The sequence below is a fragment of the Musa acuminata genome, chromosome BXJ3-1 (genome assembly GCF_036884655.1).
Source record: "Musa acuminata AAA Group cultivar baxijiao chromosome BXJ3-1, Cavendish_Baxijiao_AAA, whole genome shotgun sequence".
NCBI lineage: Eukaryota > Viridiplantae > Streptophyta > Magnoliopsida > Zingiberales > Musaceae > Musa > Musa acuminata.
The window spans coordinates 2,920,736-2,948,197 of record NC_088349.1 but is presented as its reverse complement, the minus strand read 5'-3'; the positions used below and the strand labels follow the sequence as shown (position 1 = coordinate 2,948,197).

General features: G+C 35.7%; 1 protein-coding gene across 3 annotated transcripts; it reads right to left on the bottom strand.

Annotated features, from left to right (window-relative positions):
• Window positions 1-35: 35 nt before the first annotated feature.
• Window positions 36-26,912, bottom strand: LOC135628542 (calcium permeable stress-gated cation channel 1-like). Of its 3 annotated transcripts, none has more exons than XM_065135274.1 (12): window positions 26,609-26,912; window positions 24,526-24,882; window positions 23,528-23,677; window positions 22,204-22,339; window positions 20,904-21,005; window positions 15,905-16,024; window positions 15,694-15,774; window positions 12,741-13,081; window positions 10,075-10,320; window positions 8,472-8,796; window positions 5,598-5,831; window positions 36-676 (listed from the first exon to the last, which is right to left on the bottom strand). In XM_065135274.1, the coding sequence occupies exons 2-12, from the start codon at window positions 24,837-24,839 to the stop codon at window positions 419-421; spliced, it is 2,307 nt and encodes a 768-aa protein (XP_064991346.1). In that variant the 5' UTR covers window positions 24,840-24,882; window positions 26,609-26,912; the 3' UTR covers window positions 36-418. The 3 variants fall into 3 exon arrangements, with proteins under 3 accessions (XP_064991346.1, XP_064991347.1, XP_064991348.1); XM_065135275.1 differs by lacking the exon at window positions 26,609-26,912 and adding an exon at window positions 26,312-26,508; XM_065135276.1 differs by lacking the exons at window positions 23,528-23,677; window positions 24,526-24,882; window positions 26,609-26,912 and adding an exon at window positions 22,929-23,055.
• Between the last annotated feature and the right edge of the window lie 550 nt (window positions 26,913-27,462).

Sequence of the window (27,462 nt, the reverse complement as noted above, 5' to 3'; positions counted from 1 at the left end):
CAAATTATAGTGAAGAATTACCACTAATATGGACATGTGGCAACACTATATATATTAGCAGAAATTAAGGATCGAAAAAAATCCAACATAGTATTAGAGTTTGTGATAGAAAGATAAATCGGATGACTTTGACTTGGTTTAAAGCAAGCGATGTTACTGAAACAAATGAGCCAATTACAACAGGAGACCTTTGTAAAGCTGTGTTTTAAGTGAAGATTAACCACATGATAACATAAATTTTGCGAACGAGTGAAGTGCCCATATCCATCCTGATCTGAGTAGCTGAATCCACAGTGTGCATTGAGTTAGATCTATCTTCAGCATATCAAATTGAGGAGATCAAATATATCACACCCCTTCAATTCACTCCTCGTGATGCTAATGTACAGGGGAATTAGGAGTGCATATCCATTCTATATTATAGCTCTTCTTTGGCAATGTCGGGAAGAGAAGGAGAAGATGAACCATTATATTTACTGGGAACTGGCGTGTTCTTCCGGGATTGGCGCTTCGTGGGCACTAAGACATTCTCACATTCTTGTTCCCCATCATCCGAAAAGCTATCGTCATCCTCACCATCTTTAAATACTGGGTGTACATATGCATTCAGGAGGTATGCTCGCAAGTCTAGGTTAGGTTCCCTGGCACGCTCTAATGTATCTTTCATCATTGCTTCCTGCAAGTGAAAGAGCACAAGATGTAAGAGGACAATCATACTAACAGATGCCTGATTTTTCATTTTAAATCTACTCTAGCAACATAAAGTAGAATAGTTATCCCATAGAATCAATTCAGCGTCCAAGTATGGATGCAGGCTATGCCATTAACCAAAAATGATAATCTAATTTACATTTCTGTCAGTCTAGATCGAATTTCCAATAAAATGTACATTTTTGGAATTTTATACCTGAATTAGTTCTTAATGTTTGTATGAAAATAACATTACCAAAGCTATATATTAAGCTAGAGTGGCCATCACTTGAAGTGTCACCATGATTGCCAATACATACACTTCAAATATATTGGTCATGGCAGAGGAATAAGGCTACAATAACATTTGACTAGTGGAATTCCTGGTGTTGCCATATAAACAAGAGCCCTTTAAAAATTGAACAAGCTTTTGAAGGCATAGTTGGATGCTAGGAAAATCCAAAGGTACACAAGGAATATTTACTATGTTTGGAGTAATCTCATATGCACAAGAATATAAGACACAAACATTAGGTCGATCCATCTCAATTCAAGCATGGAAATAGCGATGCCAATGCTAGTGTTGCTAGTCCATCCTAGTTCAACAAGTCTTTTAGTATCAGACAAGCTAGTGATGATGTAGCATGCGATGCTCATGAGATAGGCACAAGTGCTAGTTTGAGGTGACTAGCACCATCCCAACCCCAAGGAGGCATCAAGCGTTTCTACAGTTTTTCGATAAGAGATTGATGGCTGATATTTGATCTTGATCCCATGGCATTCCCCTTTTAGATTGGAAATGGACCATGATGCATTTCTATTATGGTACAAGTGCTAGGATGAGCACCATCCCAACCCGAAGAAGGGGGCATCAAGTGTTTCTTTAGTTTTTTTTTTTTTTGGTATTTCTTTAGTTTTCGATAAGAGATTGATGTCTGATATTTGATCTTGATCCCATGGCATTCCCCTTTCAGATTGCAAATGGACCATGATCCATGACTATTATAAGAAAAAGAGGATATAGGTAAGGCAACCACTACTTGTACAATTTCAACTGCATCTATCACCCATCCTAGCTCAGGATGTGAATTACAGATTCATCATGTAAACCACTTATAAACATGAACCCAAGATACAACCTCTTCCTTCATATGAGATCACTAAGGTGTATCTTGATGATGAGGTCGAGTAAATTCACAGAAGGATCAAAATCTTCAAGTAGTGGGCCCTTAACAATACCTACACATGCAACAGCAGGTCCATTGATGCATCATAATCAAATTTAACATCCAAGGATACATATAGGATCTGATGGACACTGTAATTGATGATATTGGAGAGAACTAATATTATATAAGTGGTGTCTAAAAATAACATTAATTTCAAGAAGGCCAATAAATAGTTGGTGAACATTTGTATCTTTTCTAGACAAAGACACTGGCAATATCCTACCTTGAAGAGGATAGCAATTTGGACTAGGATTCTTAATTTCGATGTGTACTGTCCGGTACGGGCGCTATGTATCAGTTCGAGAGGATATCGGTATGTGGACTGCCCTCCATCGGGCGGCACCAAGGTGTACCAATAGGTACCGCCTCGGATTTCGACCATTACCAAGGCATACCGATCGGTACGCCCTAGCGTGATAGATGAAGATATTTTTAAAGTTTTTGGATATACCATCGTCGGTACTGTTGGGAAATCATGGGGGGCGACATCATATGCGCAGCGGAAGAACAAGAAAACAAAAATCCCCGATTCCCAAAAAGATGTTCGTCGTCGTGCGAAGATTGGTGCGCAAAATCCGCAAAACACAAAACTGCGTATAGAGATTGTGTTACCTAGGGAGATCGTATATCCCTGTTTCCTTGCAGATCCTCAGGAGAGGGTGAAGGAGGTCAAGCGTCCTCCTCTCTAGCGGTGATCCACACAGCAGGGTTGCGACGACGCTCCTCAAAACTCCAGGCCTACTCTGAGGTGGAGAGGGAGAGGAGAATAGGAAGGGCAAGCAAAGACTCTAGCCTATGAGGCTGTGAATCCCTCCTATTTATAGAGATCCCGTGTCAAAACCCTATGGGTCCTTTTCCCTAGTGGGTATTGGATCTGCATCCAATAAGACAAGGGCTCCGTCGGATATCTCATATCCGAACCTCTACTCATCGCAATGCCTACCATATGTGTGTGACCCTCTAGGCCCAATATCGAGCTGGCCGTGAGTCATACCTGTCAGAACTCCTTCTAACTAAGTGAATTATTATCTCTGTAATAATTCACTCGACTCATCGACTACGGAAGTACTAGGCCACTACGCCGTAGTCCCCAGACGATACAGGGGAATCCAATCCATTGGACCTGTCTGTCCTCAGTTACCATGTACCTATAGTCCCTCATCCATCTAATATCCCAGAGACCGTATATCGAGCATGGTGCTGTCAGACCCATACGGTTTCTACTTGAGTCTCGCTCTAATCGGATTCTCCCGGAGAACTCTTTCTCTCTCAACCCGAATGACCCTGGCCAGGGATTTGTCTGAGCAAGAACACATGGGATATTCCTCTCATGATACCGAGAGTGGATGATCCTCTATCGACACTCAATAGCCCTCGTAAGGTCGACTACCACTCCCAATGACCAGCTGTACTAGATCTGGGAACAGCCAAACCTATAAGTCTGGTATCAAAGAGTGGAGCACTCATACAGGACATCCTTGGTGTCTCAAGTCTAAGAACCAGATACACCACTAGGACTACGGAATCGTTGTCTGACAATAAGGCATCATCAACCATCCAGCATTCCGTAAGCGGATCAATCAGTGAACTCATTCTCCAATGAGCACCTGTACTGTATCCCTAGTGTCCCTACACGAGCAGCTATGAGACCAGCTGCATCCATCATATGGACGGGTATACAGCACACCAGTCTATCCGGTTATCACGATGTCCCTCTCGAGTAACCTATGACCGGGATTATTTAGGATATGTGTTTAAAGGTGAATCGATCTCATTATCGTGATCTCATCACGATCCGATTCCCATTGCACAAATCCAAGGACATCACTATACATATGCATTTATGCAATAGTTATAAAGTGATATACGCCAAAATATAATAAGCAAAAAGATTCTGTATCAAGTCACACGTGCCATCACTCACGTGATTGGCTTGCTGGGCACTTATGACTAGCAGGTACACCCTAGCATATTGACGATACATATCGGTACGTACGGTATCGAGCTTTGCTCAGTACGTCGGTACGAACCGGTATTCAAAACCCTGATTTGGACACAACATGCCACTCATTTCACCTATAATGATAACTAGATGCATAATTCTGTGGCTTGATACCACTCAATTTGCTACTTAATCTCCTTATATTCCATTTAGCCAAGAAAAATAGAATCAATAATATGTTTACATCAAGTAATTGGTCTAGCTCTCACTTTAAGGGCTTATATAAAAGAAATATCATCGGAATCATACTTTATCCTCCATATTTCTAGGATGTAATAGTTGAAATCATTATCATTAAGCACATGGAATAGGTGCCATAAATGGCTACACTTACGCCTTTATATTAACTCCAAGCAAATTGGGGCGGGACACCTAGATCTAAGGTCTTCCCCAATATCATTGATTGGAGATATGACACTCAAATGTACATGAAGCTTCACATGATAGGTAAAATAATAATAATTTCATTCTTTTATACTTTATATAACTATAACCAAGTTCACAGTGGTCCAGTCTAGTTCGTGATGTAGGGCTGCAATGCAACTTCTTGCAAAGAGTCTCAAGTCTGCTCTCCGCCCATCACCACTCGCACACCTGTTGTCAGTTGCCTGTTGCTGCAAGCACTCCCACCGTCCACTCCAATAGACCTCCTCTTCTTCCTTCTTCTTCCTCTTTCATCTTCTTCCTTTCTTTTTCTTCTTCTTTTAACTTCCTCCCCTCCTATTGCTCCCATAACATTATCATGGTATGTTCAGACATAGTGTGCTGGAACCGAACAGACCAATACTGATATGGCCATGGACAGAGACAGAGTAACTGAATTTAAATTCCTTGGATCAAGTTTTGTCATTTTGCATGAGCCACCCATACCAGATGGCATGTAACCACCCTTTTTTGAGAGTAACCATATGCCTTTCTTTTTCTTTTTTTTTTTGGTTTTCCAAGGATCATTTAGGGAATGTCGTCCACTGAAAATATTAGAGAGGGTGACATTTTTTTTATAAACTAGTTAAAGAAACAACAAGCTCAATGTATCAATTATTTCACGAGAAGGGGGTAATCAACCCTATCTACAGTAAGATTCACCTAGGGAGTGATTCGTCATTAGAGATTATGTCAAAGAAGGCTAAGAACAGGTTAGTACATTTTCATTCTTTTACTTAACTTTCATCTTCTTTTTCTTTTTGTTTTCATTTTTCCTTTTCCTTTATCATGCATCTTGTGTCTGCATGGATCCATATTGCACCATAGAAATAACAAGTGCCACAACATATTGGGTTTCACATCGTCAACATTTCAAACATTAGTTTTACAATTGGCATCAAGAATGTATATATATATATTATTTTTGGATTAGTCTCAATTATTTTATGCACGAATACCAAAATTTATGTCATTCTCAACATTACATGGATAACATTTTTCCCATGACTTCAAAAGCCATGTGAGATTACACAGTAAATGGAGATGATGTGTAATGGTTAGAACAAGTTCTGCTTAAAGAAACTTCAATCTCGTAGTTTCTAATTAGCACTACAATTTTACCACCTATACTAAGATTCTACACAATTTGATAATCTTAAATTGTGCCATGTGTTTTCAACTCAAAATAATCTGCGGAAACGAGATATGGAACAAGATCCACATAATTTACAAAAAAATGAATAAAGGATTACCTGGAGTGGAAATTTAACAAATGCAGGTTCGTATCGATTCTTGCAGAACCTATGAAACCATATAGTCAACACAGGAAGAACTAGTAGCAAAGGTGTTGAATTTACAGCATGCTTTGTACTTAAAAGACCAAGTAGAAGCAGCTGGGAAATAATTAGAGCAGTAATAATGCGGCGATGAACATCGGGCCAAAATGCTGCCCCACTTTCATATTCTTGATTGTAGACATTTATAATCTGTATCATGAGAAAATTTTCATCAGAAACAAAATACTGGAATTCTTAGATGTAACATATAAGATGGACAAGAAAGTAAAGGGATCATGAATATGACTATTACAGCAGTAGGTTAGCAATTATCGATTTCAAATAAGATAGCACAAACAAAATACAAGTTATTTGATGGAAAAGGAAGCAAATAAATGAATATGATCGTTGCAGCAATACATTCAAAAAAGCTAGGAGAAATATGCTAGTTTGGAAACCTACTCTGGAGACTGCATGTGTCAGTCCCTCTTTTATCCATGCAGTGTCTCTTTCACTAATGTTTACTTCTCCAACAATTACATGTTTAGAAGTCACTTTCCATGAAGAATTGTCCTCTATTTAGGAAAAATGAGAACAAAATAGAAAGCATGATGAAAATAAGGAAGGAACCAACTAATTGTAGTTGAATACTTCATAAAACTACTGTAGAGTCTAGCCTTTAGGACCATTTTTTACCAATGAACTCAATTATGAAAATCAACATTTAATTTTCTCCACACTTAATGTATGAACATTAAAAAGCATTTGGCACATAGGGTTTTCTGAATTTGTGATGAATATCCAAGAGATTTTCAATTATTCAGTGTGTTTGTGAAATTAGGACAGTGAGCTGGCATTTTTTTTGCATTTTTTACTTTAACTAAAAAAGGAAAAGTGTAGATTTGGTTTAGCATTATATATATAATGCTTTCTTTGATCTATGATTAAATCTGAAAAGTTCAAGGAAAATGAAATCATGTGCAGCTGGGCACCTTTTAGAAAACCTAGAAAGAATATTTCCAAAAGAATCTCTAATTGACAGAGAAATTATATCATACATAACATAGGAAAACCTACAAGATTCACCGAGGAATACTAACAAAGCTATGCCCTACAAAACTCGTGACAGGTAAGATCCCCTGGTACACAAATAAATTAGTGTATCGGAATATATTGAGTAACCAAAGCCATAATATATAAAATTGTAACATTGACATTAGCTTATTAAGATTTAAACTCCAAGTTATTGCACTTTACAATGGCAACTGAGAGGAGTGAGAAACACATGAATTAATTTACACAAATTACAAGACAGTCTAGAAATCAACACAATTTTCTTTTTCAACTTTGCCGACTGATGCTAGCAATGATGTCTTCAACTTTTAGGCGAAACAAGTAGATTTAAGTTCAAGATAGGCAAGGGACTTAGCAGGAACGTAGAGGACTGGTTACAGTAATGTTTGAAAAGGAAATGAGAGTGAGAAAGTGGTGTATTCAGATGCAACAGCTACAGATATCATGGAATGTTTATTTTAGATTTGAGATTCAGTCACAAAGTGAAAGAAGTACTACAGTTTGCAGTGCTCTAATCCTGGCAGTCCTATCAAGTGGCATTTTAGGGCCTTTATGCCTCAGGAAAAGTTTGCAAGGTGGGAAGAGGTGAAAATGGTTTAGGGATTGAAGTAGGAAAGGTTTGACCTGGATATAGGGATAAAATTTTCAGGATTCAAGGCAACATATATGAATAAAATCAAGAACGAAGATAGAATTTGTGTAAACAAGAGACTTGGGCTATAAGAACTAACTCAGCAAAGACTATGCTACAATCAAGGGAAAAAAAGAAGAAAAATGTGAAAAATATAAATGAAGCCACAGCAGATGACAATAAAAAGGAAAGCAACTTGATTTCTGTAGGCCCAACCAAATAAGTAACCGAAAAAGGTGCAAATTATTTTCCCTGTTGTGCTTCACATGCAAACTCCATAGGGAGAGAGATCAAGATCATTATCTGTATAAGCTCTATATATCACCCTTGGCCCATTGCTAATAGCTCAATATGTCACCCTTGTAACTAAAGCTTTAAGAAATGAAAATTAAATAAATATGAGAGTAATAACTAGATGTTACACGATACTGAGACATAACAGGTGACTTTTCACACCAACAACAGAAGCAACGCTTCACTGACTCATATTTGTCTTTTCTCCCATCAAAAGATCAATCAAGTTTAATCAATAAGATAAAAGAAACACAGGAATGAGAAGAGAATTTAATTATTTGATCATGTGGATTTTCATAAAAGAAAGGACAACAGAAAAAGAGGTTCTCTTTCAACAGTTGACTACATATTGAATAAGACAAGAAATACAGATGGACAAGGAAAATGATTAGACGACAGGTGATAACAAGATGAGATTTTGCCTTTCTGAAGTCCAATTTTACAGTCATTTTTAAACAGGAGTTTCTGGCCTAAATAGCCTGCAAAGAAGCATTCACGAGAGCAGTTAAATTTCATAGATGAACCATCCTTCAAATAATTTTGCTACTTTCCCACAAAAGGCTTGCTCTCTTAAGCTCAACCTGTTTTCTCCCAATATTGCAGGTGTTTGCTAAACAAGTACCTCCTTGTGGTGGGTTAAGTAATTAGTGTGTTGCAGTAATGACGGACTTGTCCTGTGGGAACCACAAAGACCGCTAATAAAGAACACACTTCACATAACCAAGCTTTAGACAACTATAAAGTAGTTAAACATTGAATCAAATATGCATGTACATCAATATAAGAAAATCCTTTTATGGAATATAATGCAACTCTAAGTCTGCAGGATCATAGATAAATGAGTTGCTCACCTGATGACGAAAGACAACAAATGCCAAGGCAAAGAAAATTATTATGAAAGGAAGCAAGAACGGTGTGACCACTGCATATACAAGACCAAGGAGAAAGTAGAGCTGTATCTTAGGTTCAGATGAGGCAAAATCGATACTTCCAGGATCCATAGCTTCTTCCCTGTCTTTCTCAGTCTTCACCAGAAAAAAATTCTTCAAATGATATATTATTAAAGGTTTCAGTCTTAAGATCTCCCCAGCAATTCCAGCCCAACCATCAACCATGATGTAGGTAATGAAGAATGTTGCTTTCTGGGGAATAGATACACCTATTGTCCTTGGAATTCTACATAACAGGACAGTTCTAAATTATGAAGACTTCTTGATAAACAAAAAGAAGTTAGATCGAGTGAATAATTCAATGAAAGATTCAAAACTAGGAATAAAGCACAAGACAAAGATTCATATCAACAAGTCAATTTTCATAAGAGGTAAGAACTCTTATTTAATGTCAAATTTCTAATTTTTCTGGAACAGAAGTCTAGGAATAAAGCACAAGACAAATGTGTAATTACCAGAAAGAGAAACAATCTGGTATCTGGAAGTCTGGAACACTACCTATGTTGTGATTCATCTCAATTAAGGTTTATGATGCCCTTTCCAGTAGGTCATTAATCAGGTATTATTATAGTGCCATGTCATGCATTGTCATTGTGTCCATGACTATATTACATATGCTGGCAAGTAAGCAAACATTATCTATATTATGATTCACCCATGGTATTGGAACTAGCCAGTAAAATTTAGGCCAATAGACAAGTACAGAATTGGGTTAGTACAGCCAGTATACCACAATATTTAGAACTATGGCTTGCGTTCTGTTTGTTTGTTTCTTTAAGATTAAAGAATTTTGTTTGCAATCTCAGTATCAATTTATACATACTTTTCGGCACAACCCTGGAATAATTCACCTAAACTTAAAAGAATTGGTCCCCATTTAATCGTACATATTTGAAACTTCTATCAGGATACCAATAAATACCTTGTGAAAAAATTTACCTGAGAAAAACACCCGACTTAGTTATTAAACTAAGAGACAACTCTATTTAGTCTGTATTTAAGAACATATTCCAGACCTAACCACAAATAGTTCTTAGCATGGGAAGAACATTTTATCAAGTGATTAGAATATTTCATTAGGTTTACTAACAAAATAGTAGGAAATATTTTATAGGATGCTGGTATATGAAATACAACTACAAAGAAACGCTTGATTGAAAAATGTGTGTATATATACATTATATAAACTTATATTTGAAGGTAAATATCTTTATATATATACACACACAACAAGGCATATTAGTTTCAAAAGCTTTGAAGCTAAAGTCTTTCTAAATTCTGACCAAAATATGCAATAAGATTCATGCAGAGGATGTGCTGTTCGCATAGATGGATGAGTGAAATCCATTCATTTGTTGGTATATCTGAGCTAATGAATGTATCAACCATGATGCACATTCATTTCCAAATTATTGGTATCCAAATCTTGTAAAGCGCATAGGTTATAAAAACCAAACTAATTATTTAGTAATTTTCAGATATGAGGATAAGTTGCAAAACATACTCATTTGCTGACTGGTGAATAAACCTATTTAGCTGCTGGAATGCTGTTCCGGTAATGATGCTCCCAAGAAATACATTTACAAGTAAAAAGAGGTAATATTTAGATGCAGATCTTCTCTCCAATGCTGACAAGGATGTAAATCCTTCAAACTTCGACATAAGCATCAATATTGTAGGGAGCAATATAAGAAAGATCTTCAGAGCAATTCCTGGAAGAAAACCTTGGATGAATGATTTGATAGTTCCCCTGTAAAATTATGATTGCTTGTCAGTAAAAAAGAAAATGTTCAAAATATCACAAATCCCCAAAATTGTTGTAATATAATAAAACTGAAAGTTCTTTTGGAATAACTAGAAAGGATGTTTAGGCAATTCTCTGACACAATGTAATATTTATATTAGGTGATACATATTCATGATGATTACTTTTCAACTACAACATAAATCTAGAAAAGCTTCATCAAAGGACAAGCAGGTACTGATATGAACAAATGCAAAATTTTAGAGGCTCATATTGCTGGTTTGAGATTAAATTATATTATCTAATTTATGTTGCACAGAGCAAGACATGCCTAGCCCAAATCTGTAGAATAACCTTTTAAATTCCTGGTGATAATGAATTAAGGCCCTATGTAATCCAGAATATCATGGTACACAATTTGATGATAGAATGCTGCTATAACCGATCAGCCACAACATCTGCTCTCCCATTTCTTCTTCCGCCGCCAAGAACAGTGGTCTTATTCCCTTTAGGTTACCTTAAATATTTGTAGATGACAAGGACAAATGTTCATGATCAATAGATATCTTTAATGGGATATGTGCACTTTGTTATGACAACAGCTACCAAACAAAATGTTGTTAGGTCTCAGTACAGTATCATTGAACTGGCTTAAGCAGCCTTAGATACAATCCCAACACCCAGGATTGAATCCTTGAGTCTAGGTACTCAAGTTAACATACAAATCCTTTTTTATGTGGGAACATTAAGGTATCACAATGTCACCTACTCAAATCCCTGGTGCCTTCACAGTAAAGGCATTTCATATGGCTTAACAAACTCTTTTTTGGTTTTCACATGACATACTAATACAAATGAGTCATAGGACTAGGACTGACAAGTTTCCTTTACAAAGTCAAGAAGTGACTTATATACCATATATATCATAGCCCACGTTTGTTATGGAACTATCAGGGTATTATATTATAGCTCAAAGCCTCAAACTGAAGAGCAGTGATTGAAGCACCTTTTTTACTTTGCATACTATGCCATAGCTATCTCCTGCTGTAATCAGGGCACATTTGTTATGTGACTACTAGGGTATAAGATTATTGCTCAAACTAAAGAGCAGTGACTGAAGCACCTTTTTTATTTTGCACACTATGTCATAGCTATCTGCTGCTGTAGTCAGGGCACATTTGTTATGTGACTACTAGGGTATAAGATTATTGCTCAAACTAAAGAGCAGTGACTGAAGCACATTTTTTATTTTGCACACTATGTCATAGCTATCTGCTGCTGTAGTCAGGGCACATTTGTTATGTGACTACTAGGGTATAAGATTATTGCTCAAACTAAAGAGCAGTGACTGAAGCACCTTTTTTATTTTGCACACTATGTCATAGCTATCTGCTGCTGTAGTCACTATCAACTTCCATCAATACCAAATGCTAAATGAGTTAAAGAAGAAAAACATCAAACAATGGAAAGAAATAAATTGACATTAATCTTTTCCACTTCTTTTTTCTAACATAAAACTAGAGGTAAATTTAGTCAGTTTCTTTTCCATTTCTCTCCAAGTCTGTTTTACTTTGTTCAATATGTTTAGGAATAGGTAAATTTAGTTAGATCTACTTCAAGTCTTTCCTAACAAATGAACATATAAATGAATAATATGATGCATCCTAGTTATGTTAACACTAGTTGTGATAGCATGTTTGGATGTTCTGAGTGTTTCCATATACATGCACCACCTATCAGCATGGAATTTGCCACGCTCATGGTCACTAGCCCAACCCCAAATGTCAAAGAAAATCTGTGGATCAAACGGCTTTCGGAAATGAGTATGTTACTTTTTCTTCAATCTAAATTGGATGCCAGAGATACAGATGATGGTTACATAATGGTTGGTACGAAGACCTTATTCTTCTCCTTATGCTTTCACAAGCGCAAGATGGTTACCTTAAGAAACCCTTCTTTAAAGAGGTTGTTTTCTAAAAATAAGTTGATAATATCCTATTGGTACTCCAAGTCTCTGATGATTAATGACACTTATGATCAACCATATAGGTAAGCCTGAATTACAGGCTTACAACCATAACGTATTCTTAAAAAACATGGTTTCTACCCAATATGTTATGGCTTAAGATACACTTATGAGCATAACATATTCTTCTCAAAACATGGTTTTATGTAGAAGTTTCAAAAGTAAAAAGAAAAATATCATTGGGATCATATTTATAATTACTTGTACTGAAAAACTAGCTATCATAAACTAGCAACAAGTCATATCAAGTTATCAACACTTAGGTACAAGTAAGAAATATATAGAAAACTAGATGTGAGAATTTTCAAGATAAAGGAAACTTCAGTAGAATAATTTCACACTGCAAGAAACAAAAGACAAATAAACAAAAGAAATCAATAGTACAAATTACAAAACTTACACTTCAATTACGGGCTTCAAAAATGGAACAACCTTCTCGATTCCCTCGATGTTAGCAAGAGATTGTACAAATGCGATTGGAATCATAAAGAAGAAGGTAAGAAAGAAGAAGGCAACTGCTATAATCAACCGTCTGACTGTGAGGGAAACAAATGGAATAGCTAAATTCTGCCAATACACATCCCGAGGTTCTGGTGCCCACTCAGTCAACCATAAAGTTGGGTTTCTAGTTTGTTGTGTTTGAGCACATACAGCTGCCCCCCACCGTGTCCTAAAGGAAACAAATGCAGCTGGCATAATGGACTTTGGATCCTTTTTTATCATTTCTTGTTCTGTAGTCTCCTAAAGTAATTTTATCCATAAAAAAGCAGACTTAGTTTAGTATGGAACATTTTTTTCTTCAAAGCAAGAAAAGTCCAAAATAAAATATTCAAATGGCACCCGGAATTGAACAAGAATTTCGCATACCATCGCCAACCCAAGAATCCATAAGATGGTATAAAAGAATATAACAAATTGACACAATCGTCACAGGAAATATAACTAGTAATGTGATTATAAAGCTAAATTTAATTGACATATGCAAGAGTGATTTTGAGGGATAGGTTACTTTATATAAATAATTCTAAAGCAATAAGATAGGCCTTGCAAGATTCATGAAGAAAATTAATAATGCACCTCACCAACTGGGGTAATCAAGTCATTTCAAGATGTTGACATAAAAAGTCTACTTGCCAAACATAAAATTACTCTAACAGGGCAAGGAACATCAAGAGAGTTCTTTCAAGCATCAGCAAAATGATGCATTGTGACAGCAATTGCTTCTTTAAGGATGGATCAAATAATAATAACAATAATCATATTAAAGGCCAATAGAGATTCAATGTACTTTGAACTAAAATAAAAGTTTCCATGAGCGTCAACTCCAGAAAAAGATTTTTTTTCTTTTTGTTCATCAATTTAACCTTCTTGATGGCCTAGAAGAAAATTTACTATCTTAAATAAGTTCTTTCTAGCTTCCAGACGTATTTGGAACCTATATGAGATTTTAATATTAAATATTTCTTCTTATTAGCTAGGATACTTTAGGTTTTACTACTTCCAAAAAGCTGTGTAAGATCTCGTACATATAGTGTCCATGGTCCTTTGTCTACATTTTATGAATTCATCATTTCTTGAGCATGAGATACAGCTGCAATAAAGAATGTAAGCTACTTGAGCTATCAAGCACACTCTCCACCATGAGTATCTTGTTCAATTACTTGGCACCACCTAGTGAAAATTTGAACCAAGAACTTCCTCAAGATTAAGAGGGGAACCATCACAGGACCAACTCGGTTGGTGTGCATAGGTAAGATTTCACAAATATACAAATAAATAAAAACTTGATAAGATGAAAATCTTTAGCTCCCAAGATAAAGCAAAGAAGATTTCTATTGGCAACCCCTTTTTTGCTATTTACAATCTCATCTTAAGAACTTTTAATATTCCAAGGAGAGCCTTCTAAAAATGGATATAAATGCCTCAACTTATCACTTAATTTCAATAAACTCTTTGAACTCGTTCCACACAACCCCTTTTTCTTCTACTTCTTCCCCTTCTTATCCTTTTTCTTCTCCTCCTAATCACTGGAGCATCTTTCATCATCGATGATACAAAATAATGGAAAAAAGATAGATTATCAAATGGGATAATCTAAAGATCGAAGAGGAGGTGAGAAATAATTTTTACGTTCGTTAGATCGATTTGACGTTTTTAGGTTACAAGCTAGGAAGATGATATTCCAAGCGTTTCTGCAACTCTCTAAAAGATGTCATCTTCTGGGTCAGTCTACATCAACCTAGAAGAAACCATATTCTAGGCCTTTACATAACTGCTCGGACTATCATCATATGGTCATTTGAAGATTACAATTTCCTAGAAGAATTGCATTCTTTGTTTGAATAGAAGGCATTAAGCAAGACAGCAAATATCAACTACAAATATCATTGTTATGATGCAAAATTTTAGTGATCTAAAATAAAGAAATGATTTCACAGAAGCTAGAGACAAAAATCCTAAAAGGACCAGCCCTGATATTTATTGGATTATCATCATACGATCATTTGAAGATTACAATTTCCTAGAAGAATCACATTCTTTGTTTGAATAGAAGGCACAAGACAGCAAATATTGAACTACAAATATCATTGTTATGATGCAAAATTTTAGTGATCTAAAATAAAGAAATGATTTCACAGAAGCTAGAGACAAAAAATCCTAAAAGGACCAGCCCTGATATTTATTGGATTCACACAGCACTTGAGTGGACCAACCACTGGTCTCCAATTTCCAAACTCAAAACTATAATAGAGAAATGATTCAATTGGATTGAACTTGAGTCAAGGCATAAGTCAAGACCTGAGTGAGATTTAAGTAACCCTCTTGATCTAAGGGAGTCTCCTGATCTGATCCTACCAGGAGAAGAAGATCCTTCTCCTAACCTAGTAGGATCATACTCGTTTTTTAGTAGAATAAGAAAACTTTATCCTAATTGAATAGAGAGAAGTAACCAGGTTGACTTATATTATAGAATTAGTCATAGGAGAGGGCATGGCAAGGTCTAAAAATAAAGGTATTGCAAGCCTTTTGAGGTATGACAATTTTGGAGATCTCAACAATACTATTTTAAGGATCTCAATAATACTTTCCATAATTCCTCAGTTCCCATATAGACTGGCATGACATACCTTGTTATCAACATCATGCCTGCATTTCACTGCTATTAAGAGAGAACATGATTGCACATGTTCTTTACAGTTAGAACTAGAAGCATAAAAGAAAAGGCATGGAAAACTAAGGTTGTTCCATGATCAACATATACATGAGGTACAAATTGGATGCTTTAATTTAGCATATGATTTATTGCAAGTGGTAAATTGGAAATGGCCATCATATCAATAAGTAACACATACCTTTTTAGAGAGCTCGTCAATCTTAGATTTGTAAAAGTCAATAGCATCCACCTTTTCACCACAGAGTCCAAGAAAACCAGTCTGTTAAAACAAAGAATCCTATTATGAGATTTCTAGAGAACACATGGTAAGAAGTCACAATATAGATAAAAGTGAAGATCATTTGAAGAAATCAAAAAACAAAGAGAAAGATATAAGCTGAAAAAATAACCTTTACTGCAGGCCTTTTAGATGGATCCTTATCATATTTTAGTTGATAATAATCATGCCAATTCTGCATCTGCTTCTTCTTTTTTACCAGCTTAGAAAGTTTGTTTGCATTATAGACAACCTACAAAACATATGTTTGTTATAACATACTAAAATGCATATTAAATGCTACAAAAATACATGCATGAAAACAACTACAATCCTGGTTACACATGTTACATATTGCCATCTACAAGCATTCTTAAAAGAAGGCAAAAATACACAAGTATATTCTCCAAGGTTTCAAATACCCCTCAGATTTGTATGTGTCAATTGGTAATTACTAGTCTGACCACAGCATTCAGTAGGTACCAGTCAATATTTATTTGTTATCAATTTCTTTTGGTGATATTAAATGGTACTGTTTGATAACCTAGAACCATACTAATCAAACTACTTACCAAAGCCAGTATTATGCAGCGATTTAAAATATTGGTATTATCTTTTTGGTAATAGAAGTCAAATCTATAATTGAAAACAAGCACTCTCCCCGTGAATGTAATATCAATAATTTTAAATATTCAACAGCCTATTTATGATTAATTCTTAATTGTACAAAAAAATATATCAAACTAAAACATATTGTACAAAAAAAGTATTATCAAATTGAGGAAATAGGCTTCATTCTATAAATGAGCATTCACAGCAATCAAGAAAAAATTCCTAAGAGCTAAACAAGCAAAAGTATAACTACCTGAAAATGTAAGAAACAACATCATATGGCTGCTACCGTCAATAAATTGCATATCAAAGTTCCTAAAAAATGCACATGGTTACATATGCATACATGCATGGACATTTTTACAAACACTAGGAAAACTATATCAGCTAGATCTGAAATCATCCCAAACAAAAACTGCAATTGCCCAGTGATCAATCAGTATTGACAATTATTCTAGAACACTAGACATAGAATTGCCAGTCATTCTATTATTTCCCTGCATCCTCCCATGAGAGGAAGTCTTTAAAGCACTCCTCATAGCTCATACCGAGACTAGTAAATAATATTTTGATCCTTTAAGCAGAGATGTCCTTAAAACCTGATTGATCATATCTAAAAAAAGTAACATATGAAAAAAGCAAGTGCCCAGATATGCATGGAACAGATTCCTATTATAGGTTTCTTGCAAAATTTTGGTGGAACAATTTGAAAACTGAAAATCAAACTTTTCTCACAGACCAGTACATCAACAACAGTGATTTAAAAAGCGCTAGGCGCCAAGGTCCCAAAACGCTCGAGGCGCTAGGCAATCGCCTGAGCAAGTGAGGCGCTCTAAAATATTAAAATATAAAAAATATATCATATTATTAATCTAATAAATAAAGATTATTTTGTATAGTAATTAATAATGTACTGTTAACAGTATATTATTTACTGTTAACAACATAACAGTATATTATTTACTATTAACAGTATATTATTTACTGTTAACAGCATAACAGTATATTACTTACTGTTAACAGCAGTTAGAATGAAAGAGTATAACTGTTAAAAGGGATAAAAAAATATCACTTAGTGAAATCGATAGTGAGAAGTCAGAACTCAGAAGAGAAGCAGCGGACAACAACCGTGGCAGCGACAATGGAGTAGTGGATAGCAGTAGCGACAGCAGAGTCGCAGACAACAGCAGGCAACGACAGCGGAGTCGCAAACAGCAGCAGGCAATGGCAGACAACGGACAGCAGTGGAAGCTGAGGAGACTCGGTCAGCGACAAAAGAAGACTCAGAGGCAATGGGAGAAATCGTCAGCGACGTAGACAGAGGGAGAAATCGTCATCGGCGAACGCAAAGGGAGAAATCGTCAACAGCGAACACAGAGGGAGAAATCATTGGCAGCGGAGGCAAAGGGAGAGCGCACACTAGAGTTGGGAGTCGGGGTCGTGCACAGGTTTTGAGGTAACTGCATGTGTTAGTTGATTTGATCGAACCAACTAATGCACATTTAACCGAACCTAGTTGCCTTATATCAGTCGGGCGCTCGCTCGAAGCACCTGGCCCTAGGCTCAAGCGAACGCCCAGGCGACGCCTTATTGAAGCACGCCACCAGGCCCTTATATGAGGCGCTCGGGCCTCACCTTGCCTCGCCCGAACGTTTTTTTAAATCACTGATCAACACTAATACAAACAACTTGCCAATAGGTAGTCCATATTCCATATCCACATAATTTGCCACAAAAGATACTTTGATTCCAATAATGATCCAAACGATATCACTATTCATCAGGACATCCAAGGATTATGTACATGAGAAAAAGCTTTTATCACCTTTAAACCTGATCATTATCTAAAAGAGAATTGTAACACAAGGAAAAGTGAGTGTTCAGACATGCATGGAACAAATTCCTATTACAGGAACTTCTTGCAAAGTTATGGTGGGACAAGTTGAAAACTGCAAATCAGCTTCTCACAAACCATCACATCAGCATTGCCAATATAGGTTGTCCATAATCCATATCCATTAAGTTTGCCATGAAAGATACTTGATTCCAACAATGATCCAATTCCAAACAATATCACCATTATCTAAAAGCGAGTGTGCAGACATGCATGGAACAGATTCCTATTACAGGAACTTCTGAAAACTGCATATCAACTTTTCTCACGAACCATCACATCAACATTATTGGAAACCACTTGCCAAGAGGTTGTCCATAATCCATATCCACTTAGTTTTCCATGAAAGATACTTGATTCCAATAATGATACAAACATTATCACCATTCATCATGAAATCCAAGGATTGCCACATCATGGACTGCACTAGTGTAGGCTTCCTCTTGGATTGGACTGCATGTACACAATATGGTTGATACATTCAAGCATGCTAGGCGAATAAGAAAACATCTTTCGAGTTGATAGTATTGTTGAGATTTTAAATTGGATGGTTCACGTCAAACTAATCAAAGCTAACTATTGTGGACCTTATGGCTTTGATACCAAATGGAGAATTTAAATCAATGAATTTGAGGCAGGGCTAACACACATGAGAGTGGACAATAATCCAACCCAAAAGCTTCAGCTGTTAAATTATTGGCCAAACTCTATATATAATCCAACCCTAAGCAAAATGAATTATTCTTTAGTCCTCTTTCAATCTTTATCCTCTACATGAATATTTTCTTAACAAGTATGATAAATATCATGACCATATATATCCAGAATCATAAAAATGCACATGATGTTTTAATAAAAAAACATTTTAATAAAAAACACCATTTGATAACTTAATGAGTCAACTAGACAATCATAATGTGTCATTGTGGTGTGAGAGATTAATGGGGGTCTCCTTGCACCTACATTACTTGGGTTCGTATGAAGAGTCATGTGACATTGGTCCTAATATTTAACGTTCTTATTAGTTATTGTCGATTTCATTTTCTTTTTTTTTCTTTAAGCAAAGAATAGGCCGGAACTAGTTTCTTCCTTCTTTCGGAGAGTAAAGAACAGGTTGAGACACTTAAGAGAATGGAAAAGTTAGTTTGATAAATTCTGATAGAAGTAGACGAAACTACAATTTACAAGGCTGCTTATATCGGACACGTAAGAAATAAAAACTAGGCAGACATTGCATTAGCACATCGATTCTCCAGAAAGTAAAATCACCAAAAATGTGCTCTTATTAAATCATGAGGTGCAGAGGATTTGTTGGGGAAGATATACTTGTTCTATGCTCTAACAACCATCCAGCAATTTCATCATCATAAAGCCATCCCATATTCTCCATTTATTCATAATGTTAGCTTCGTGCAAATCAAAACACAAACTAAAAAAATTTGACTTATATAGCACAAATTTTGGTTGCCAATTGAATCAGCCACCAAATTTGTCTTGTCTGGCATCTTATTATTAATTTAGGTTAAATTTATACAATGTAAGAAAGAAAAAATAAAATAAAATTACTCAAGGTTCGTCATACCATAACATACTACTTAGTATGGGCGGTACATACCGGTCCGATAGGAGACCGGTACGAGCAGTATATTGATACTCCTCCATGTACCATGTGTCAGTATGCTCGATACAGCTCGGTACGTACTGTACCGATAATTGGTTGGTAGATCAATATGGATCAATAAGGCAAACCATGAAATTACCTAATATCACTCTAACAACCATTAAACTTTATCCATATCAAGTATCAACTTGAATCTTATTTACACTTAAATCACAATGTTAAACCTACTTGATTCTAAATATCATGCAACCTTAAGATGAAAATATATCTGTGAAATGACTAAGAAATGGTAAAAAAATATTAGTTAATGCATGAAGACTCAAACTAGATCTATCCTAGATCAGCATTTAGACATGTGAAACTAATTTCCATCATTAATATTTTCAATTTCAAGCCATACATTCATCAGTCATTTTATTAAGCTGTTATAACATTCCCTATTTTGAACATAAAACTTTCAATTATCGTCATGGTAAAAGAAAAGCACACTCTCTTCTCACTATTCCAGTGAGGTTCCGTCAAATCATCATGGTGATGGGCAATTCAGATAGACAACAGTTCAAATAGTTTCTTTCTCCGTACTGGATTCAAAGCCTTCAGTTACATCCTAATTTCAAATCATCATGGTGATGGGCAATTCAGATAGACAACAGCTCAAACAGTTTCTTTCTCTGCACTGGATTCAAAGCCTTCAGTTGCATGTTCTATTTTCAACCGCAATGAAGTCTTTGCATCTAGTGTTTTCTTTCATCATCAATGACCAATTTTACACAAATAGGTAATGAAAACCATACAGACTATAAATACCCCCACAATATTTTTATGAGACTCTTGAAAAGAATATAAAGGTTAAGCATTGCATACGATCACAACCAATCAGAATATATCAGCACACAAGATCCATAAGCATTAAAAGTATAAACTAACTAGGGATCTATTAACATCAGTCTTCAACATTAAACTGTGATTAAACTATAAATCATGAGGTCACGGCAGAATAAGAACCTGATGAGTTAAATAGTGATCCCGATGATTGACAAGGAAAAAGTGTTCAACAAGCTCGCTGACTGATTCATCGGGGTCAGGTGGCACATTTCTAACAAGGACCTGAAATGAATAAAAAAGTAGTTAGCTGACACAAATCAGCAGAGATAAGGAGTTAAGGACAATCAGATCATCTCTTTATTTATTTAATGTTACCTACTATAATCTATAAGAATGAGGCTATTCATAATTGTATATAGTTTTAAATATGCATTATTTTTCTATATGTACATATGTACAAATACAATTACACACTCTTACTATGAAGGAAACTATATTGATAAATAAGTGTCCAATCAAACATTAAACCTTCCTACTAAGCCATTGAGGAGTGCAGTGTGTTGGTCGTCCTAAAATTACATCCTAATGCCACTATGATTTGTATATTTCAAATCAAATTCATCTCCAATAGTGGCAATGCCTCTATTATTAAATGTGTGTTTCAGCCCTAAACTTCACACTTTTCCAGGTCAATCTGATGCATGTTGGTACCATCAGCACACATTCCAGTACTGAACTGGTAGGAAAATGTCAAGACCACCAATCATTGAGTTGCAAGTTGTGGCCAAATATATTCAACATAATGTAACATTAGTGGGACGGAGGTAGAGGCAAAAGGTAAGAGAGAAAGAGGGGTGTCATAGGGTGGAATTCATGATTAGCAATTAGAACATAGAAATTTGAGTTGGAGATCTCTAAATATTTTGATTGACTTTGACTAAAACTAGATAGAATCCCTTCAATTGGTTTAAACCAAAACTAGCCCACATGGTCGGAAACTTGTGGTGTTCCCCAAAATCAAGCAGTCCCCATGGTGATTCCTAGTTGAACAGATACATCCAGCCCAATAGAGGCAACACATTTTCATACACCAAACCATGGTAAAAGAGTTGTCAACAGATAACAAATTGTCTTCTTTTTGCATATAAAGATCAACAAATAAGGCTACAATATAAACTTTCCATTTTTCTCCTAATTTTATATAAATGTAAAACATCATTCTTGAACTCCAAACATATAATTATTTAAATTTTCAGCAAATAAATATGAAATTGCATACATAAAAATCGTTCACGTTCATCTAGGAGATTTAGATTGCAGTGGGCATAGTGAACATAAGAAATTAGATTCATTCCATATTGCATCGAGGAAAAGAAGAAAGTTCTAGCAGCTTTTTTCCAAATTCACAAACATGACATCAAACAAACTTTTGGTAAGATTTCTCTCAACATCATTTTAAAAAGACTAAAATTAAGCTTACTGTAAACTGATCAGGACGGCGTTTCTCAGATGCAAGAAAATGCAACCTCATTGATGCAACAATTTCGTACTCCTTAAACAAGACATAGCATGTCCAAGAGGTAAAGATATATGCCATAACTAAATGAGCCCAGAACCTACAATAAAAAGAAACAGTTATACTCATAAACATTGTTTTTCAACAGGGTGCAAAACCTACAACAATTGGCTGATTCAATGAACGAAATAAAATGTAGAAATGACTAAGAGAACCACACAAGGTAAGAGAAATTTTAAAAATGCATCCCGTGTGTAGAAACATATGTAACCAAAGGTCATAAACATGGTTCGCCTTACCAGTCCGTACAGGTGTACGAATGGCTCATCGGTAAGGTACATACTGAACTGTACCAACATACCATGATATGATAGGGCATAACGACAAACAAGTATGTACCATTCATACCGGTCCCCTATCGGACTGGTATATACAGCCCATACTAGGCAATATATCACGGTACGATGAATCTTGATCGTAAATAAACCTACCAGCAATGTTCAACTTTGATGGGTAAAACAAATCATTTTAGGCTCAAATATGATAAATTTTCAAATTCATCATTGAATTAAATTTTATAATTTGGTTTCAATTTAAAATGAAAAAAATATAATGGTCATACTCCATCGTCAAATGAGAAAAAATAAACAAAAATATCTTTAAATTTAAATGAAAAACTAGAATCTCACCAGAAAATAACTGAGAAGAAAGCATCATCTAGGAGCATCAGAAGACAGAGAAATATGCAGATTCTGCAAGAATACATGTAAAGATAGCACCACACAAAGAATTGAAGTCCTGTGAAGTAATATTTGAACATCAAATCCAGATATCTAATGGTACCACAATCTACTGATTCAAACAAGTTTAGCGGTCCTAAATAAATAAAAAAGACATAGTTTCCAATAAAGAAGTTAAAATCTATTTAAAAATAATGTGCTTACCATCAGAAGTATCATCTTTAAGTAACTATCTTTCTTCAGCATATGATGAAAATGACATATTTTCATTATGACAATGACTCTTTGGTTAGGTGGAGATATAACAGAAACCAAGAAGCAAATAGCAAGAGCATACCAATCACCAAACAGTCGTATATACCCAACTGTCAAATTAGTTTCAAATTTCAACCATATTTAAAAATGATTGATAAACATGATCTCAAAACAGGTCAAGTTTCAGCAACTTTACAACTAGTATTGTAAGAAAGGGGATAAGCAGAAACTAGTAATTAGTTCAACCAGTAGGCAGTGTAGTTATAAATAATATTAAAATTGTGACAGCTTACCTCTGTGAACTCAAAGGAATATTTGAAATAGAAAGTTTGTCTATGTTACTGAACTCCACTTCAGAATTTTTCAAGGTATCAGTGTTTGTCCAGTTGATTGGCACCAAGACTGCAAATGCTAGGATTGCCATTGGAACGAAGATTTTAAGTCTAGTAGAAAAAGCAAATCCAAGAGATCAATTATTTGTAGATAAAAAATAATTTGATAATTCTTAGGGAACATAACTGAACAACTAATCCCAATACAAAAGAAAGGTCAAGAAAATTAAGATGCAAAGTTACCACTAGATGGAGAACAATTAACCATGCAATATGTCAAACATGAAGCACCACACCTCGTTTTTCTGATATAAGCAAAAACTTCTTAATTGTTGCCACTTATTGACATGTCTATACATTGAAATATCAAGTTCGAAAGGAAGGTGAATGGTGAAACTAAACCCAGTTTTGTAGAAAGCTCTCCATTTTTTATTGGTAATCTTTTTATCACCATTTTGTTCTTTTAAACTTTTTGCACTGTTTTATCTTTTCTCTCCCACTATATTATCTAAATGCAAACTCAAGTCTATCAATTTCACCAAGAGCATTGCAAAAAGTTTTAAAAATCCTGACCATAAGAAGCATACATATCCCAGTCAGATCAAGCAGACAACTACTCGAAGCTTCAGCTTCTTTCTATGTCTTGTTAGATGATTGCCCAAATTCTAAATTAGATGATCAAGTTCCTGCTTATAGAGGATAGAGTTGCACAGATAGAGAAGTAAAGAATTAGCCTTAAATAAATAAAATAATTTAGCATATATCACCACCCTTTCATCTAATTCTAGGTAACACCATTTACCAAGTAGCATTACCAGTGTTTGTCAAGGATAATTTATTCAGACTCCACATTGCCCTCTTACACCAACTAAGATGCAAAATAAACAAATTCATGAATGCAGTACGTATATAAAAGAGAAAAAGAAGAAGAATAGATTAATGAAAGACAAGTAGAATACCCTATCAAGTATATGCGTAAATATACAACAGAATCAAGTCCTGCATGGTTTATTAGCTCTGGCTCTGGCATCCTGAGAGCAGCTGGCATCCATCCCAGAAATCTCAAATATGAACTCAAATTTAAGTTCACAAACTTGCGGACAAATGCCCCTGAGCATGTTGGACTGCTTCTTACACCTTTAAGATACCACTTTGGAAAGTAAACTCTGTCATTTATTGGTTGAAGTCTTAGTATAGCAAATGCTACTAAGAATGCAATGGCAACAAGTATGTTGATGGCTGCAGCAAGCCCTATGTCAGTAAGTGTAGCCATAATTATCGCTTATAGAATAGTGATTCGCCTCTATGTATCGACCCTGCAAAAGATCAGATAGTATAATTATGTACTCATAAATCTTAGCATAAATAGAAACAAAAAAATAAAGCAATCTTTCATAGAGATGAGACAACAATGATGTAGAGAAAAAGTCGCCAATACAGAGATCTTCCATGTTTAACATTTAAGAGGCATATCCAGAATATCAAAACTCAAGAAGATAAGTTAGCTAAACCTAGAACAGCATAATTATCAGCCTCTGAAAATTTTCTTGCACTATAGTTTCAAGAAACTCTTAATGTGATCTAGAGATAATTTTTTTTTGCTACTGAGTCATATTATGTTTAGGTTTGAGCTGCTGACACAATCAAATCACTTCAAAACTTTTGGTGATCAGTTATCGACACCATGTGGCTTCCAATTTAACGAACTTGCATTATAAATAACATCATGTTAACCTTATTGTCTATGTTGGTGATAATTTTAGATAACCAAACGTGTTCAAATCTGTGACAAGTAGAAAGAACATTTTAGGTGGCAAAAACAGCATCAACAGTGACTTTTAACAACAAAGCAGACAAGATCATTGTAGTCAAACTGTGATAGGGAGCACAGGAATCTTGCATAGAGAAAACAAAAATAATTAATTCAAAACTATATCAAATACCTTGGTGTCTAGCGATTGAAAAATATTATTTGCATAGATCCAATCAAGAGGCCCGAAAAATTAAATAATTACAATAAGCAGATGATCAAATTTATTGGTCAATGTTCCAAGGACTTCTCAGACTTCATGATATTTTTCCTTGCTGAGTTTATCAAGCTGAAATGCAAATCCATGTTTAAATGACACAAGTCTTGGAAATAGTTGATCAAGATCAATGGAACAACTAGGCCACATATAATAGTTGGTTTAGACGAACTTTAGAGCTCTAATGCTTGACCAAGCACTCGGAAATGAGGGGAAGCATAAGAAAATTAGACCCTAATTTGGTCAATCAAAATCATATGGGTCTTTAGGATTTTTGCTCAACTAATGCTTAATTCTAGGAAACTTTCAGGTAGCAATAAGAAGGTTGGTCTTTCTTAATTTACACTAACTTAGAAGACCCAAGATACGGATAGAGAGGTCTATTTTTCCATATTGACCCAAATTAATCTACTAAAGTTCTAATGCTACATCAACAGAGGAGTTTTAAGTTGTTTAGCATTTAACTCATCGGACGCCAAAATATATCATCTTTTCACTTCGCATACTATCGATTCTTTTAGTAGTAGAAGGGACACTTTTGCCGTAAGAGAAGTTTAGCTCATCTAAATCTCGAAATTCCATCCGACCTACTTCTGATATCGACCAGCTCAACGGTATGAAGTAGTAGGAGTTCTCAGTAGACACCCACCAGGACGACCACCTGCACTTACAAACCCAAACCTCCAGAAAACAAATCAAACAGAGAAAAAGAAACGACCTTTTCCCATACATGAACTGCATAAGTCGACAAAAACTCTCTTCTTCCATCCATCCGCGGATTATATTTCAACCATGGCAGGCCGCCGGGGGGTAAACCAACATAAAGAAACTAGACTTTTCACAAGATAACGCGAACAACAAAATACTGATCCAAGCCAAGAAAAGATTCGATCTTTAAATGAGGAGAAGAAAGAAAAAGACGCTGAGATTTGTTCTTCCTTCTCCAATAAATAAAAAGGTAAAAGAAAGAAAGGGAAAAAAAGAAAAGAAAAGCGCAGCCATTGCCATAAATTACCTTTAGAGGAGCAGCATCAACGCCGACCAACCCAAGCAACAAGCAATCAGCGACTAATCCCTTCCCGACCACCACTCAGATTTGTTGAGAACCCCTAAAAGACCTTTACCGTCAGAATATTGGAGAACACTAGAGAGAGAGAGAGAGAGTTGTCAGGTGGGGTTGGATTCTTTGTGCTTCGGGTTAAGGCAAGCAAAAGAAAGAGTGGGTTTTCGGGTGATGGATGGAAGCGATGGCCAAAAAGATGCGCAAGGCACGAGGAGGGCAAGGAAGGAAGAAGAGAGTAGAGAAACAGAGCGTCAGAGAGACCCAACGGTCGGCAAGACGTGTCATAAAATAGAAGACACATGAGAATTATTAATTCAATATTATTTAATAATAATAATTATTATTATTCCTAGAGTTTGGGTTATTAATTAATTGTTTTTGTTTCCACTTAAGCTTCTCTTAATTTAATTGATTTAAGGAAGTGGATATCTGTTTCGAAGACAATAAAATCATGTTTTATAGCCATAAATCCTATTTAATTACTAGTCGAGATTTGATTACCGCGCTTTGCACGTCGCATACACATGATGCATGGCGGCAGTCGTACACGCAACACGGCGGGCCATGTGACGGGGCCAATCACACGCCAACACGGCATCAAGCAATCCATCTTTAGCAATAATTAATGAAGATTGACGGTGGCTGATGACGAAGGCTAAGCCGTGTCGCGTGTCGGCAAGGAACAGCCGAAAGCTACTCAAAGCACGTGCCGACATGTGGGAGATGGAGAACGTGTCTCTCCATCCTTCACACTGCGCTGCCGCTGTCGCTCCGTCGTCGGGGCTTTTATTCTTCGGGTGACAGCG

Coding starts and splice junctions, on each gene's coding strand:
- LOC135628542 (XM_065135274.1), bottom strand. CDS start 24,839: ATGGCTACACTTACTGACATAGGGCTTGCTGCAGCCATCAACATACTT. Junction 16,025..20,903: donor ATCACTATTTAACTCATCAG/GTTCTTATTCTG, acceptor TATGTTTTGTAG/GTTGTCTATAATGCAAACAA. Junction 8,797..10,074: donor ATTCACCAGTCAGCAAATGA/GTATGTTTTGCA, acceptor CCTGTTATGTAG/AATTCCAAGGACAATAGGTG.